Consider the following 19,057-nt stretch of genomic DNA (forward strand, 5'->3'; position numbering starts at 1 on the left):
AATAATTTTCTAAAGTTAAATTCTAATAAAACCGAAGCCCTCCTTGTTGGGTCTAGGTCTGTTCTATCTAAAGCTCAACCCTTCACTTTGCATATTAATAATTGCTCAGTTAACTTTTCCACTCAGGTGAAAAGTCTTGGGGTCATATTTGATGGTTTGCTTTCTTTTAGTTCTCATATTAATACAATTTCACGGGCTGCATCTTTTCATTTACGTAATATTGCTACACTTCGTTCTTCACTTTCTCAACACTGTACCGAAGTACTCATTCATGCATTACATCTCGGATCGATTACTGCAATTCCCTTTTATTTGGTATTCCCGAAAAACAACTACATAGACTACAGTTAATCCAGAACTCAGCAGCCAGGATTGTTACTCACTCACGTATTTTTGATCATATAACTCCAACTCTTTACCAACTGCACTGGCTCCCTGTTCGTTATCGTGTACATTACAAAATATTGCTCCTTACATATAAAGCTCTTCATAATTTGGTACCTCAATATCTGTTAGATCTTTTTCATTTGTATAGACCATCGCGTTCTTTGAGATCCTCTTCTGCAGAATTATTGTCTGTTCCAAACTTCAAGATGAGTTCCTATGGTGGTAGAGCTTTTAGTTGTGTGGCGCCTAAACTATGGAATGCTTTACCACTGCACTTTCGCCAAATGGATTCAATTTCCCATTTTAAAGCTCAGATAAAAACGTATTTGTTTAGATTAGCTTTTAATGATATGATTGTTTGATGTGTAGTTGTAGTCGAGTGCTTTGTTTTGTATTCTGCCTTGTTTTATATTGTACGGTGTCCTTGAGTGCCCTGAAAGGCGCCTTTTAAATAAAAGGTATTATTATTATTATTATTATTATTAAAGAAGCATTAAGTGATGCAGAAAAAAGATCAGAAAATAGAAAACTGGGCTGGATGTGTTCCTGAACAAATCAAGACATTTACTTGTTTACAGTTCCAACATTATAACTTGCCACATTAACATATTTATATTCATTAATAACCATTGGAACACTTATCCACAATGAAAACCATATAATTAAGCAATATCTCATGAGCAAGACTGCTGATCATCAGCACGATTGCTAGCATGATCTTGTTTATGGAACTGTAAAATAAAAACTATAAGTAGGTTAAATATTGAATAAACGTACATTTTATACACAATTATCAGTTTCTTTGTGCATTTTTCCTCCGTCAGCGTAAATGACAAGGCAGTGACATTTAGTTCCTGAATGAATCAGTGTTTTGATTGAACTGATTTGGTTGAGTGAATGATTCAGTGATATTAATTTGAATTGAATTATAACTTAGTCTTTGTAAAGTTCCAATTTAAATAGAGAAATTATCAAGTCGTGAGATGAAGTTTTTAATTTACCATATTTTACTACAATTACATCAAACAATATTTAGCCAAACTAATTAATCTTCCACTTAAAATTACTATTATCGATATAAGACTTTGGGTGGTGGCCATACCGCCAGAAGAAATTCTCTCTTTTTAAAATGTTCTTGCATGTGTGGAGACATTTGGCACTTAAAGTGGGATTCTAATGGAGCTTTGACTTGGAGTCAGATGGCTTGAGGCTGTATAACCGATAACTGAAAAGTCCTCTCAGTTTTCATTTTCTGGCTTCTCTTGAAGGTGCATGTTCTACTTATGTAATGTTTGCCTATGACTTTCAGAAATGTTTTATTTCTCCAGAGTCTTAAATTGGACATCTTATGTTTTATTCAAGAGTCTGGTGCGGATGCATTCTCACAATCTGTAAGTCAGATGTCTGTTATTTCAGTGTATGGACACATGAGAACGTTCGGTGGCAGTCTATGTTAAACATCGGTAATGGTAGATTTCTGTCATACCCTGGGCTTACTGAAAGTCACTGGCAGGTAGAAGAAGCAGCAAGATTATGTTATACCCTTTTTTTTTGCTGAATGATAAAAGCTGAAGCTAAATCACTGATTGCATGGGAATTGAATGGGATGGGGGCTGAGCAAGCTCGAGTCAATTCAGTTTGGCTTCGAAGGTTCATCACCATTTTTTGATGTTGCCTGAGTTTTAGAATTTACAGCCAGTGATGTGAAGATTAAACTTCATGCCACAGCTTAGTTTTATATTTATTCAGTTTCTGAGGCATTAGGAAGCATCTTTATCACAAGTTTTTGAAATGCTCTTAAAGTGCATAAAGTGTAAATAAACACGAAGGATAACCAGATTTGTGTTGAGGTCATAGCCAACTTGATGGATAGATCTTATACTGTTCTGTTCTGAATAATGTAAGGGTCATTATTGTGCCTTTTCCAGTTTGATAAGGGGATTTTTAAAGTAAACTATTTGTAAGATTTTAAATATTTTAAAATATTTTGTTTATGTTGTGTTAAGAAACAGATTTTTCCCCCCCCCAATTTCAATCTAAGTGTTATTTTAGTACATGTTGGATGGAATATAAATATGCCTTGAATGAACTGACAGGTTTGACAATTTTATTGTTATAATATTACAAGCCTTGACCTCAAGGTCATGAAAATGTGCTTCTTAGAATGAGGATTTAATGCTGATATATACAACTATGCACCTTTCAATTATTATTTGTTACAACGCGTACAATAACGTAATAAACCATAAAGATTTGCTTTATCTTTTAAAACTTCAATTCTTAAAAGAATGATGATGTCATTATGAGTTTTTTTGTTTGTTTATTTATTTATTTAAAACAAAATATGCTACACAAACTTGTTACACAACTTTAAGTCATTTTAATAATACTGTAGCCTACATTGTCTCTCAACTATCATAGATAGATAGATTTAAATGTGTAGAATGTTTTAGGTATCCATTGCTATCCATTCTCTCATGTTTAGTTTTTTCTATTCTTCCTCTGAGTTCACAGCGAGGGCAAGAGTGAATTATTCCACTGCAGTGTGCTGTCAATTACAAACCTATGGCTCCATTTTCCATCCATCCATCCATCCATCCATCCATCCATCCATCCATCAAGTTGTGCAGGAATGACGTCAGAACCCATAAGTATAATTTGCCGCTGGTTCCTTCGAAATTGTCCAATGGTTTTATAATTTATTAGTAAAATAAAGCCGGTGGTAAACATAACTTGACGAAACTTTGACGTTTTGTTCTACAACGTACATTGTACGCACCCCAAACTGTCTTTGAAAAATGTACATTTTCAAAAATTAACAAAGCTGCTTCAAAATTAGCTTTTTCATTATGGGTAATGTACTTTAGGCTGTAGAGAAAAACATCAAAGTGTACAGTCAAGTTATGTTTCTTACAGGCTTCATTTTACAAATAAATTGAAATTTTATTATAAAACCCGAGAATTAGTCTTCCTGGTTCTGACGTCATGCTTGCACCACTCTCTCTATACATTTCTATATATGTATCCATTTCTATATATCTCTATGTTAGATAGTTGGGCATTTTAGAAAATTTTCTACCTAAAGCTGTGTGTTAGGTTCATATTATAATGTGAAGAGGCTAGAACAAGGACAGTTGTGTGTTGGTTTTAAACACTGTAAATGCTTGAGAAACTTGAGAAGATGACAGGTGAATGACTGTCCTTCATAAAGCTAACTTGTAAAATGATGAATAGTAATATTCTGTTCATTTCCAGTCTTCACTCTTCCAACAGAGTCCATTAGAGTCCTGATATACAGTATACATAAAATACACACTGTGATTGCACTCCTAAAGGCTATGTCATGCTCACATTTATGTATGAATTAGGGGTGTGTGCGGTATTTATCATCTACCATAATATCGTAATTGTCTTTTTAACGATATGTGAGGTGAAAAACGTGCACTTTGAAACCAGTTTGCTTTTTCAGTCCCTCAAAATGCCATTGTCGTACAAATGAATGGCCAAACTGCATTAAAAGTTTTCTGTTTATAGTTGAAAATGGTGTCATTTATATAAAACCCGTAGTTTCATATATTTATCCATGACAGGCCTAGACCAGCCAAGTTACCAGCACAACAAAAAAACCTCAGCATTGTCTAATTATCGTTATCGAAAAAATGCCCCAAAATATCAAGATATCATTTTTTTGTCAATATCACACACCACTAGTGTGAATGTGTTCATGTCAAGACATTTCACTACAGACAAGTGAAGCCTAGCAGAGCTTCTATATGACTCATTTGGTAAGTGGGTTAATTAGAGTGACCCACTAAAGAGGAGCAAACATGTGTTTTAATATGAGGTTAATGATAAAAGTGCACCACTGAGAGCTGGTGAATACTCCGAGATACTGTATCCTTTACATTAAATGTCAAGTCAGATCAAGAAAGGATCCCTCCTGTCTGAGAAATCATACATACACAGATGAATATGACAGGTAAAAATAATTTCTGATCATCAGAACTGTAAAATATAAATAGTATATGAGTGAATATACTGTACGATATCTATGTTAATGGTTCAACAAAAAGTTGATAAGTGGAAAATAGAATAGATTATATATATACTTGTCTGTTTTCAGTTAGAGATTTCAAGGATATGGCTCTGTGCTTCATATAATTTTGTATGGAATGATCAGACAATGTTGAAATGTATTGATTTATTTTGGACTATTTTGTAAGGTACTATACTATTACATCAGTCATGCTATAGAGTAGCAACAGCATCATGTGAGCATATACGTGTGTGTGTTTGTTTTAGCCACACCTCTAGTGGTCACATTGTCCAAACATGACAGATTGGAGTGAGTTTGAGTCCACGTGGCTCAAGTCCTGAGGCTGGTCACATGCTGGCACAGATTGATTAGTGTGTGGGGAGAGTGATTATTCTTCATCACTCTGGAAGGCACGCGATTTATTCTTTCACAAACTCTTATATCGCTTGTGGAAACGCGTTGGCCTAGTAATTTTTGACCCTCTCTGCTAGTTTTTCAAGATAGCGGAACGACATGGAAGCCTCCGTGGACCTACCCGTCACATGTATATAAAGATAATAAATTCTTAGGTAAATTCCTCGATAAATTTCGAGGATAAGTCCGATAATTGACAGAGGTATTTGTACACCATTGAGGACATATTTATGAATAAAAATATTGATTTTAGATAATAAAATACCTAAAAAACTACACATAGTCCCTTTAATAATAATATATACATACATAATTTTTTTCATTAATAATAATAATAATAACAACAACAAAAAAATTTTTTTTTTGTATCTGAACAATACTGTGTTCATGTTATAAGGAATTACAACAAATGCCAAAAGTTTCCACTTAAAATTATTACGATGGTAAGATATTATGTATGGCATAATATTACATTCCATGTATGATGTGTCTTATACCTTGAACTTGCAAACCTCATTTATCCTTTCACATCTTTTTGTCCTTTCCATTAACTGCTTAATATGGTGATACACTAGGACAGGTACACTTTACGCTAATGGATACTAACTCCAGGCCCCTAAATATTTAATGTGCACATGTAGCACATTGGCTCGGCGTTCCCCATGAGATACCACATACTAGTGAGAGAGTCTTACGATGTAAAAGGCAAAGGGTTTCTGTAGAGGCCGTTGAGATTAAGCTTGGTGAAAGAAGAACATTATGACATTCAAATCTAGAAGCTTCCAGACCTCTCTGTTCTCTTCCGGGGGTGGAAGTAGCTACAGTAACAGATGGAGCGCATTTGAGAGCAAGTGTAGCGTTTACCATACAGTAGATACACCTCCACCAGCAATAGCATGAACCGCGGTCAGCGAGCGAACATGGCGTGATCTCCAAAGATGGACAGTATTGTTGGTTTTGCAGAGTCTTTTATATTTCCTAAAAAAATAAATTTTGCACTTTCTTAGTTATAGATGATGTTTGATTTGTGAGTGGAATTGTTTCTTTTTTTTAGTCAGCTTTTCTTTAATGAATCAGCTAAAATTATATTACAGTATTAAACTCTTTAATTTTAAGGGTCAGAGAAAATGGTCATATAAAACTAATGTTTTAGGTGAGTGGAACATTGACTAACATAATCAGTGGATCTTGATGTAAAAAATGATTCAAAAATATATTATAAGTAGTGAAAAGCAGAATAGTACTTTATACATCAGCAACAGACGGTATATAACACTTTGGTTAGCATTTGTCGCTAGCATCTTGCTAGCGTCCTGGAGTTGTTTACCTCACACATTCTCTCTCTCGCTCTCTGTTGGCCTGTTTTTGGCTGAAGACTGATTGTTTGGCCTGTTGACAAGCCTATTAATCTCAGTCCTATACGGGCCTGTCTGCCTCCCCCAACAAACTATATTTAAAACGCCTTTTGTGATGTAAAATGTTGTTAACCTCAGAGATGAGCTGACTGGACAAGCACGATAGCTCTTATCGCTAGCTACTTTTGTGGACAATCCATGAATTATACACAAGTGTTCAGCAAACGTTACCAGAGCTCCCACTGAATCAATGGCCATGATGTGTGTGGGTTGTGTGAGAACGGCTATATTTCTGTCGTCCTCGCTGTGCTTATCAGTGGGTGAGATAAAACACATAAAGGTCTGTTTTTTTGTGTGTTTTGTACAAGAGCTGATTCAAGAACAGCCCGAGTTCGTCAACAGAGCCACAACAAAAGCATTTCAATTTCACATCTAAATATTACTATATTCATTCATGTTGAAATTCACTTATTCAATGGACTTTGTGAATCTCCTAATGTAATGAAAGACTTTCATTTGAATTTTTACTTTATTTAATATTTTGCTGTTTTCTTACATTTTTATTATTACTTATTGTTTTATTAAATATTTATCCTTTTTTACATTTTAGCTCACTTGAAGTTAATGGTTTAAAACACTAATAATTAATAAGTTGATTCAATCTTTATCAAACATATAATGCATATAATATTGTAATGATAGCATTTAAAATGATGGATTTTATTTTTTAGTGTTTCATTTAGACAAGATCCAGAATTTAAATATCAGTCATCAGTCATAATATGAAAATAATTATCAATATTATCTTATCAATATTAACCAAAATGTGTCACTAATTAAAACAAATGCCATAACTAAGATACAATTCATAGAAATCTTCTGTGTCTCTGGTGATAGAGGTGGAGAATGTCTGCCATAATGGAATTCAATGTTTCCAATGACTCTCATATCAATTATTAAATAATGTATTTGTCATCTATCCTCCTTCTATCTTTGTATTACTTCATTTTAGAGAGGCTAAAAGCATTTCTTACTCTTATATAATTGCCAAAGCTATCCGAGTCCCCATGTGCACTCTTACATGCAGAGATACACAAATAGACAGATGGATACAAACACACTTCCGTTCTCTCAGGTGACAAAGACAGTGAATGTACAAGATAGAAAAGAGGATATATTGACTTCTTCCCCCACAGGCAGTAGTCACACAAGTCTTATTAATAGCAAAATGAAATGCAATGTATTGGACAGATATTTGTATGGACGCAATTATTACTATGGATGTGTGATTTTTCCACATATACAGTAATATAATTATTTCCAATGATCGAGTAAGCATAGATGATGCTTCTATTTTATCAGACCGTACCAATAATGATCCTAGTGGACAGGAGAAAAACACACTATTGATTCTTCTTTTCTGTGCTTTTCTTTTCATTTAAAATAATTTTTTCATCTCCAGTAAGTATTCATTTAGAAGACACACTTTTATCCAAAGCAGTTTACAGCAGTATTAAGTGACAGTCCCACTGCAACCTGGGGTTAAGTGTTCAATCCTTACGGGATTTGATCCAAACTCCCCCTGGACCCTAACCCTGAGCCCACAACCTTGTTGTGTAACCCAATAGCAGATTTTATCAAACAGATCAGAATTAGGTTTAAACAGGTTTAATGTGACGGACGTCTTTGTAATGCACTCTTCAATCCAGACATATTTAAAAGCTAAAACCAGATCAATAGCAGAACCACATTCAGTGATCTCCACTTTAGCAGTATTGGCAGCGATGAAATTAACTACTGTGCTTTTATTGTCCTTAAATGCATGAGGAATATTGAGCTTTTAGTCTTACTTAAAGCTTGCCTTGATAATTTTATATGGTATGGATAGTTTGCAGTTTATAACACATTTGCCGTCTTGCTTTCTATATAGCAGAATGTCTTTAATACATATGTATTTACTTGAATAAAGATCCATGAATGCACATTCATCAGACATTGAAGGTATATTTCTCCTGGTATTTTATTAGTGTTTTAAGCATTGATAAAGACACACTGTATCAGAGTAGTGGCTTTCAGTTTAATTGAAAAGTTTGTAGAAATGTAATCTAACAGATTTTCTAGGTTATATAACTTGCCGTGTGCTCCATTGGTCAGGGTAGCATATAATGGAATGTTTAATCATGTTATTAAAATCCAGACGCTCACGCTGCACTGTGGATACCTGCTGTCTGCTTTTATTTCAGTCATAAAATATTGTTGCCATACCACATAAAATAAAATGTCAGTAACTGCTCTCTTTTAAGTAGTTAAATTTTAACCATTACTGCACTGCAACAGCTCAGCATGATTGCATTTACATTGCATTTATGTTTTAGGATTTTCTGTTTCTTTCTTTTTTTCATAGCCTGAATAGACAAATAATCTCCTTTTCCCACTTTAAGTTATAGTTCATCCAAATGTTTTGCTAATGTCCAGACAATGAAAGTATTAAGCAGCACCACTGTTTGCAACATTGATAATGATAAGAAACGTTTCTTGAGCAGTAATGATGCTGAATCGAATAAATGCAGCTTTGGTGAACAAAAGAGATTTCTTTCAAAGGTTTTTGAGATGATTGATGACAAATGCAGCTTTTGAGATTCTGCACAAACCTATTGACCCAGATCATTTTACCTGGAGAAATTTTGTTTTCATATTTCTCATCTAGTTAGTTTTAATATAGCTGATGTTTAGGACAGGTTACATCATCGATAAAATACACAACATATAACTTGAATGACTTGGACTTTGAATGTCACAGTTTTTCTGTCTCAGTTTTTTTCTATTTCTGATTCTCAGAGTGATTTTTCCCTTGAAAACAGCACCATTCAATCATGCTGCTATTTCAGCCTTGTTGTTTTTGGTGTACTTTCATTCTTTCACTTTCCCACAGAGAAAGCATTTTCCCAGTCTCACCCCTTCCTGCCTGCTTGGCTTTGTCGTTGTACTAGTTTCTATAATTGGCTCTCCCTTAGCATCGCCATGTGTCTTAGGTTTATAGTTAATCCGTTATAGATAAGATGATTCACCAGCTGTCTGCTACTCTTAAGACTGAACAACATCTGAACCGCATAATCTCAAGGCCTCCAAGCATCCTGCATATGAATATTCATACATTCACTTTAAGAAAAGATGTCTACCACAGTATGTTCTTCACACTTTTGACATGTACAGGCTCAGTGGACCATTTCTTCTTCATTTCTTTATTGATCAAGTCGGTAATGCTCTTGGCTCTAGATGGACCACCCACAAAACATTCATTCACATACCAATACATATTGTAAACTGTACAAAAATTTCCTTCAGTTTGAGGAGGACCAGCTAGCACTTTATGGTACACATGTCTCATATAGTAGTCATTGATTTCAGATTCACACACCCCTAAACGTCACCTAAGCTAAACAAACTGTGGTTAGTTGCTTTACTGGCCATTTAAACGTCAGCTTCCTGTCCGTTTGTCATCTAAAACAATGCAAAATGAACCAGAATTTCAAGTCTAACCCAGTAGTATTTTACATAATATTTGAGATTAGTTGTTCTTGGTGTTCTTGCCAGGTTAATATTAAAAAGGTTTTGAGTTCAAAGTCAGCGCAGCATTAAACATGCAATTATAGTCATTTACCACTCAAAGTTAAACCCTCCTTCTCAATGGCCAGTTACATCTATGAAAAGGTCTTTTATGCTGTTATTTTCTTGAAAGGGCATGTTTTTCCCCATGGAGTGGATGTGTGAGATTGTTTGTGTGATAAAAGTTGCTGAGTGTGTGTGTGTGTATGTGTAGAGTAGAGTGAACAGCTTACCAGGCACAATGTGTATGTGTGTGTGTGTGGGTGTTTATTTCTGACATTCGCTTAAGACAACAGGTTGCCTTTGTGTATGAAAAGAATGAGTAAGAAAGGAAGCGGGAGAGAGAAGGATACGAAATTAGAGTCCTCCCACAGAATATTTGAAATGCAAACAGATGTTCTCCCACTTTGTTTAGAGGAGAAAGTCAGTAGATGTTTGTCCTTTTAAAACCCTCGAGGTTCCAATTATCTTTGAAAAAAAGGAAACGCCATTAAAAACGTATCTTTTTCTCTTTTCTCCGTACATCTCCTTCCTGTAAACAGCAATTTTATTTTGGCTCAGGGGAGGAAGCCCCCCTTCTCTGTCCTTTTGCCTCTTCTGTCCTTTTTTTCTTCGTGAGTTGAACTGAAACAACAGGACATTTGGATGGGAAACCGACACCCATGTGACCAAACAATAGCACAGACAGCGATGCTTGGACAGGAGGCTAGGTTGAGCAGGGGTCAGAGAGAGGTCAAGAGAAGGACAATCTAGTTCCAGTTCCAGTTCACACTCGAGCACACAATCTAGATTCAGTTCTGAGAGGTGTGAACAGACAACTGACTGATCCAGATTCAGCTCCTCTTCACTTTTCAGCCACAGTTAGATGGGTAGAAACTTGTTAGACTCATTTTGCATTCAAATGTTGTTCTTAAAATAAGGGGTCAATGACATGCCTGTTTTGTCCTAATCAAATACTGTATTAAATGAATTACATTAATATTGAAATTAACTGAATTTAAATTTTTCATGCAGAAAAAAAACTACATAAAACAGGAAATACATCATAGAGCCTTCTGACCTTTGTTACTATGTAAAGGCCAATAAATCACTTGCAATGTTAAATATAATTTGACGTTTATATGACATTTAGTTCAGGTTAGGTGTAAAATGTTGAGACTCCACAAAATTTGATTGAATTTGAACTCTTTGGAAATGATGATAAATATAGCCTATTGTAAACTCACGCACGATCGACCCAAGGTCCGGCATCCGACCAGCACGGAAGGTCTTTACGTGTTAGGCCTACGGTCTTTCTTCGCGGCAAATTATTTTTGATTAAATTCAATACATTTTCTCATATGTATTAACTCGTTATTTCATCTGACTCCATAAATGAAAAAGGTGTCCTGTCTTACGCACCCTGTATTTTAAGGAAGAACATTTATTTATTTACGATACATTATTCATTCACAAAGAAAATTGGTGTCCTTAAAGGTTGGATTTTTTCCTAATTTTTTAAATTAAGGCGTAAGATCAATTTCCAAAAGATGATTTTTTTATTCCTCATTTTAGTCAACTTTAGCATGGGTGTGTTCACTTATACTATCCACCGTAGATTAGAATGATTCTGGGGTGAGACTTGTGTCTCGAATGGTGCACAAGAGTGAGTTCCAATGGTAATTTCCTTTGTTTTCTCAGAGAGTAGCCCTCTCTTACAGTTCTTCCAGTTTTTCCAGTCTTACAATATTCATCATATAAGGAGAGAAAAAAAACCTTTTTACACAACATGACATTTTTTTAAGTCATATTTAATTTGTTCTTAAAGGTATAAAAGTTTTTTCGAAAAACCATATAGAACCAACATGGATACAAATAGTACATTAATAAGCACCTGGCACATGTGTTTTAAACTGAATTTTTAAAACCTTTTTCCCTTTCTTCATCATGGACACTCAGTGTACAGTATGACATTGACTTTTTAGAGGTTTCAATACATGTGATGACAAATTTGAAGTTTGCCCTTGTACGTATAGCAAACAAGTAAACACATGCTCTTGTTACAGTCCTCCTTCTGTGTTTCTGCATTTCCATCTTATCTCCACATCTTCCTCCTCTCAGGAATGTGACCCTACTGTCCAAAGCTTGAGCAATTAGATGCTGGCTTACAGTTCATGTAAGCTGATGACAGCTAAAGTTATTACTGTATACGACTCTATTCAATTATGACCACTCAAGTTGTTTACAGATGCATTTAGCCAATATAATCATTTCCTAAGTCAGTTTGTGAGATCCATCAGTGTTTTAAGAGTTCCTGTCGTGTATTTAATTGTTTGGTTCATGTTTCACATGCGACAGTCAGTCAGTCCTCACTGCATTAAGTTACAGGAATCATGCAGTGGAGCTATTTTTACCCCATGCAACTTCAATGATGCCTTGAAGCACTTTAAGAGAGAGTGTGTGTGTGTGTGTGTATAGTAGTTGTAATCATAGTTCACATTTTCCGGAAAACCCTATTCTTTTCCTCGCACATTTATACTCACAGAAACACTTTTACCTGGATCAGCAAGTTGTAACTCCCTCTGGCATATTTTTGTTTATATATGCAAAATAATATTAATAATAAAATGTTTTTTTTTTATTTTTATAAATGAAAGCCAGTATAACATGATGTATCGGTATTAAAAAAATAATCTTTATTTATTATGCATTATAGTAATGAGATTGAGATTTTCTCACATTATGGTAATTTGCCCCAGTTGACACACATTTCTTTTAACCTGAATTTGTTTGTACTAATTCACCCTGACATTCCTTTGTTAATATATGCCTAGTAATATAAATAGTATAAAAATAATAAAATAATATAGTTTTACTTTTTTTAAATCAGCATAAATGATAGTGTATAAAAATAAAAAAATATATATTTTTTAAAATTAAATATCATGTATTTTTTCATTTAATCATTATATAATAAAAATAATAAAATAATACAGTTTTACTTTTTTTAAATCAGCATAAATGATAGTGTATATAAATTAATATATATATATATATATATATATTTAATTAAATATCATGTATTTTAACATTTAATAATTATATAATAAAAATAATAAAATAATATAGTTTTACGTTTTTTAAATCAGCATAAATGACAATGTATGTATATATATATATATAATGTATTTTTTCATTTAATAATTATATAATAAATAATAATAATAATTATTGTTTCTTTTTTGCACTAAGTAACTGGTGTTTTTGTATTAAGTTATCTCCTAAGTACAATGTTAGACTCCCGATGTACCATAACATAATGATCGGCTGGAGGAATTTTCACCAGTTGTTTACCCAGAGAGTTGGTCGACGGTGTGTTTGTGTGCGTGTGTGTGTGTGGTAGGGTAACTTGAGCTATTCCTCGGGAGCTCAGGCACGAGTCGGCTGTGAGATAATCCCTTCGACTAGTGACCAGACTACTGCCACCTCTCATTCCTGTGTGATTGTTTGCTTTTCACGAGGTTGTGTACTTAGTTAGTTTTCATGGGAGCTTATGCAATGATTTTGCTCTGATTTCTTTTATTATACAGAACAATCAGTCAGAATAGTTCACCCCAAAATAATAATTCTGGGTCATAATAAAAGTCATAATTTATTCACCTTTAGAACAAAATGAGGGTGACTAAAAAAGACACCATGATCCATCCATTATTAAACTGCTGAGGATGTCGGGTTTATATGAGTCATCCCAGGTCCATCAGGTGAACAGACTGGTTTGTTGTGTGAGTGTTGGTCTGGCTGTTGTGGGTGTGAGTGTGTTTTAGGGCAGTGGATTAGGTGTGATTATGGGGGCTCAGGTTTCACTGTGCCTTTGACCAGCTGCTCAGTGTCGTCTGCTTAAAGCCACCTCTCCATCACAAAGACGGAGAGAGTAAGAGGAAACCAGAAGACTACTTTATGTGATTTTAGTCTGCTTATACTGTATTTGAATTTTATCTCTTGCCACATTAAAGCAGTCGCATTACTGGAATTTTAATCATTTTCTAGCACATTCTGTGAAGCAGCCTTATATTTGAGGATGAATCTCATGAAAATCAGCCCAGGGCACATTTTACCCCACAATTTAAAATATACGAATACATTATTTGATTAAAAAAAAAAAAATCAATTTAAAGAAAATATAGCTGTTGTAGTGTGTTTTTTTCGCAGTGGTGACGTTATTTTAATGTCATTTCAGCACGTTTTCGCATTACTGTAACTAATCTGGACAATTCCTGTGAGTCCTATTTTTCTTATACACTTATAATATATTTGAATTAACATTTAAGCATAAAAATCCAAATTATAATTATATAAGTGAATATAAGTGTTCTAAAAATAATGAAAAATTCACAATGAGAAAGAATGAGTTTTTTGCATTACTATAAGAATTGGAATTTTTTTATTTTATTATGAAATTGTCTCAATTAAAAAATGATTGTGGTAAAAATAGGGTTCATTTTCTTTAAGCATACTATATTGTTTTCTGATTTTGTATTGTGAAAGTGTTTTATGAGATGTATCCTTGAATTGTTCTTTTTTAATGTGCGTTGTCATTTTAGGGGAGCTGAAAGACATTTTGAGTAATTTGTGTTAGTGTGGATGGTGTATGAGCTCACTCTGCAAGGTCAAAATCACCCTGACACACACACACAAATACACAGAGGCATAGCGATACACAAGTCACAAAGAGAAACTTCAGACTGACTTCCTGTGGGTCTCTTAGGATTTTCCACGATGATCAAGGTGATGTGAGGAATTTGACATTGCTGTGGTTCATGACGTCATTCTGAGTGGTTTAGGATTTAATTTGTATAATTGATGTTGTCAACAGTTGACCTCTGATGTGTTTAAATCCTAAACACTCAAAGCCAAACACAAGAACATCTGACATGTTCTCAATGGTAATATGACAGATATCTGCATGCATGTCCTGTTGCATGCAGTGCTGGATACAGGCAGCGTTTGAAGTGGCTCATATTTCTCATCTTACGTAAGAGCTTAAGAGGCTCGACTGGATTTAATCCCACCCTGACAGACAGGGAAAGGCGGAGCCACACGCCAGCCAATCCCATCACGGCCATTGACACTCGCTGCAGTTACAGACATGTTGTATGGTGCTGGAATGTAAAGACACACGGTGTTAGGTGACTCTCTTCTCCCTGATCCAAGATCAGATTTCCTTGCATAATCCAAACCTGCTATTAAAGCTATGTGAAGTCAGCAGCAGTAGTAAGAGCAGATGCTTCAGAATAGCACATGTTGACTGAAGTATGAGTAATGAAATAGGAAAAGAGAGAAATTATGATGTGTGCAAACCTCTAGGATGAACATTTCACGCTGTCAGTTTTATTACCACATAGTTTTCTGCTTTTTGCTTTTAGTTAATGTACTACAAGAAATGAATGTAAAAGAAGTGGGCATCTTTTCTTACTGTTTATCAAATTCACCCCTTTATAATTCACAGAAAAATGAACATTATCTTATTATTTACTCAGCCTCATGTCGTTCCAGACCTGTTCACATTCCTTCTTCTGTGAAACACTTCTGTGATATATACTTCTAACAGTGTTATTTTAGTATTATTTATTTATTTATTTATTTATTTACAGTAATAATATTATTATTAAAATGGTCTTTTCATGTTTAATTTCAATTTTTGTTTATTTTTTAGTAATTTTGTTATGTGCTTTTGATATATATATATATATATATATATATATATTTTTTTTTTTTTTTTTTTTAATATTTCAGTTTGATGTTTCAGTTAATTTATTTACAGTTAATACATTTTTGGTGCTTCAACTTAAACTTATTTATGTTATTTGCCAAGGCAACATCTCTCATTTTTGTTTAGTTTTTTATTTTATTTTATTTATCTTTATATCAATAAGCCAAAATGTTTTAATAGTTTTACTTAACCATAATCATGCAGTTCGCAATCAGAAAAAACGGGTGAAAATAACACAGAGTTACTCTGAAGTAGAGACTCAAGCCAGAATATCATACAGAATACCACCTAGCAACCACCAAGCAATGGACTGGCAACCACCTTAAAGTGGTCTTCATCTTCAGGGCGAAATGTAAAAATCAAGTATCATAATGTTCTTTCTCCTGTCTGTTACCTCATCTCTCTGTCTCTCTATCTCGGTCTTTCTCGCACTTAGTTATGAAACTATGTTCGCTCTGCCTTTGAGAGTCAAATCAAGCATGACGGGAACCATAAGTTCTGTATCTGTTCTCTTTCTCATCAGAGCAAACTCTATAGTTGTACTGTAGCTGAAAGCTGGTTCCTCATTTTGTGCACCTTGTTTTCTCCAATGGTTGGGTCTGACCTGTGCACTCGAGTCAGGCCGACCGAATGTGTCAACACCGATTAAAGAGTGTGCTCTTCAACAGGAAATAGTCACATGGATGGATGATGCATGCATATGACAAAATGAACAGTCCACTCTCTCTCTCTCTTTGTTTCAGTGTACAGGAGAGGAGAACTGGGTGGACAGCAGGACGGTTTATATTGGACAAAGAGAGCCTCCGCCAGGAACAGAAGCGTACATTCCACAGAGATTTCCTGACAACAGAATCGTCTCCTCAAAGGTCAGATGTGCTCCACGGCCAAACAGCTATCTGAACCCAAAACAATACGTTAGGGAGGATGTCCTGTACAGTGAGACAGTTGTTATTGCAAAATAAAAAATGAAAGGATGGTCAGGACATACCATGTGGTCTTGTATCACCATAGCTGGTGGAAGAAAAACTAATTTTCTTAATCATTATTTTTGTTTTATCTTCGAAGAAATATATCAAAACGTATAAAATAAAATCTCAATATTTGCTATGATATAAAAGATAATCATTTCATTAGAAAATATATATGTACTAACAGGGCTCGATATAAGCAATGGCCCGATGGCCCGGGGCCAGTAAAAGAGTATGTCGGGCTAGTTGATTGGCCAGTCATTGGCCGGCAGCAAAACAAACAGCAAACGTCATACACAGTAGCGCGAAGAGTGTCAATGTTACTACAGGTTATTTATAACGTGTTCAAATGTCAAAGAACTACGAGGCTGATACGAGAAAGAGGACATTCCTAGTAGGGCTGGGCAGTATATCGAGTTTGTACAATATATCGATTTTTTTAAAATAATATGGAATGAGGCAATACCGTTTATATCGATACAGTAGTTTGATACGAGCACATCTGAAACATAGAGGAGTACTCAGTGTGAGCTCCTGCAGTGAAAGAACATAGTACAATTGTCCTAAACATGACACAAGCTAGTATTAAGCGCTTCAAAATAACTGGTAAGATATAGTTAACAAGTTTAAAGCAGCTTGCCCTGCAGATGCTATGACAGATACTGTTGCTGACTGACAGATAAATACTTGCGCTGTTTAATGCGTTTGAGACGTGGTGCTTTCCTCAGTGCTTATCTTACATTTCACTGGTATATTCTCCATCTGTAAATGTTAGAAAGACAAACAAATATGTCAATTTCACTGTCAGGAGAGGTCGAGCTTCTGCAAGTGAATCTCCGCTAAAATTCAAGCTTCCGTTAATGAGCGCCGCCGTGCGCATGCGCGCCAAACAGACGAGCACGATAGAATAGTAGCGTAATAATTCTGACTAAAATATACTGTAGATGTTGCTAAAATACTTGTTGTTGGAGACAATAAATGTGCCATATGTGGAATTTTAAACCTACAAGTATATTTTTATGAAAGTGACCATTATAATTGGGTAATCAAATGCAGGGTAAAATAATTAGGTGTTCAAGCACGAAGGGCTGAAAACCTATTGTAATTGGTATTTGAAAAAAAAAAATCCCCTAAAACGCATCGTGCAGCCCAAACCGTAAGGCCTAGAGACTTGAAACTCGGCCAGATGGTAGGGCACACTTTTGGGGAGAAATCTCCGATTTCGATTTAAGCAACAAACAAAAAAAGTTATGTCGGATTTTGTCCAAAACCTACTTTTGCGAACTAGTCCCTGGTTTTTCGCCCGATCGGAACCAAACCAGTCTAGGCCTATTCTCTGGACTCTCTAGATCAATAATTATCGAAAAAAAGTTTAAATTTTGCAATTGGGTGGCTGTAACAGGGTCATTTAGAAAAGGGGCGTGGCAAAATACACTCAAAAGCCTATAAATCATAAATAAAAACTCAAAACTACACAAAAATTTATGAGCATATGTGTCAGAACATGGTGAAGAAGCATGCAAAGTTTCATGGAGATCGGACCATAGGTGGCGCTATAACTGTTAAAAAGCTTCAAAACCATATATTTCCTATGGTAAATTGTCTTTTCCATCTATGATCATATAATGTTCATATCATAATGTTAAAAACCAGTGCAGTACAATACTCTGGACTCTCTAGATCAATAATTGTCAGAAAAAGTTGAACGTCTGCATTTGGATGACTTTAATAGGGTCACTTCAAAATGTGGCCTTGACCAAGTGTCCCCGAAAGCCTATATCTCTTCAATGAATGCTCAGATCTTCTTAAAAACAAGTCAGAACATGTGACTCTAAATAAGCATGACAATTTTCAGACAGATTGGAGCAAATATGCCTCTATAACAGTTAAAAAGGTGAAAATGATATGAACATAATGGCATATTAAGCCAATAAGTGGTATTCTACTGCCCCCTGCTGTTTAAAATAGTCATTTTGTCATGCTACTAACTAATATAATTCTATAATTGTTATTTAGACTTTATAAAATCACTATTTTAACATTTACACTCACATTTAGTCAAAATTCATCTATTGAAGTATTGCTGCTGACTATTGTAGCACATTGAGAAATGTGAATCCTGAAGGAGACTTGCAGTAAACATTTTGTTTTTCCATCACATAGTTCAAATGTCTGTATCTACAACATAATGTGTGTGTGTGTGTGTGTGTGTGTGTGTGTGTGTGTGTGTGTAGTCCTATATTTCTGAATAAATGCTGAATAATCGGATTAATAGTTTACAAAGACATTATGTGAAATGCTTATATACCATTAAAGTATATTTTCATAATGACACATCCCAATAGCATTGCAAAAAACAACAACATTTATCTTTGTGTGTGTGTGTGTGTGTGTGTGTGTGTGTGTGTGTGTGTGTGTGTGTGTGTGTGTGTGTGTGTGTGTGTGTGTGTATGTGTGTAAGCATTTGTCGAAATAAGAGTGCAAAATAAGAGTGCGAAAGCACCTGTGAACATCCTTTATTAATAAGTATAATGGCCAGCAG

At 34.8% G+C, this 19,057-nt stretch overlaps 1 protein-coding gene across 3 annotated transcripts in view; it reads left to right on the forward strand.

The window, feature by feature from the left end:
* The window catches only part of atp11a (ATPase phospholipid transporting 11A), a 78,628-nt gene that overhangs the window by 15,607 nt on the left and 43,964 nt on the right, over positions 1–19,057 (forward strand). For all 3 annotated transcript variants that reach the window (XM_077246312.1, XM_077246311.1, XM_077246313.1), the window contains exon 2: positions 16,291–16,413. In XM_077246312.1, the coding sequence (XP_077102427.1) occupies positions 16,291–16,413 (123 nt within the window). The remainder of the gene's footprint in view (positions 1–16,290; positions 16,414–19,057) is intronic.

This window comes from Siphateles boraxobius, unplaced genomic scaffold (genome assembly GCF_051911475.1).
Source record: "Siphateles boraxobius isolate OS27281-9 unplaced genomic scaffold, OSU_SipBor_1 29, whole genome shotgun sequence".
Lineage (NCBI taxonomy): Eukaryota > Metazoa > Chordata > Actinopteri > Cypriniformes > Leuciscidae > Siphateles > Siphateles boraxobius.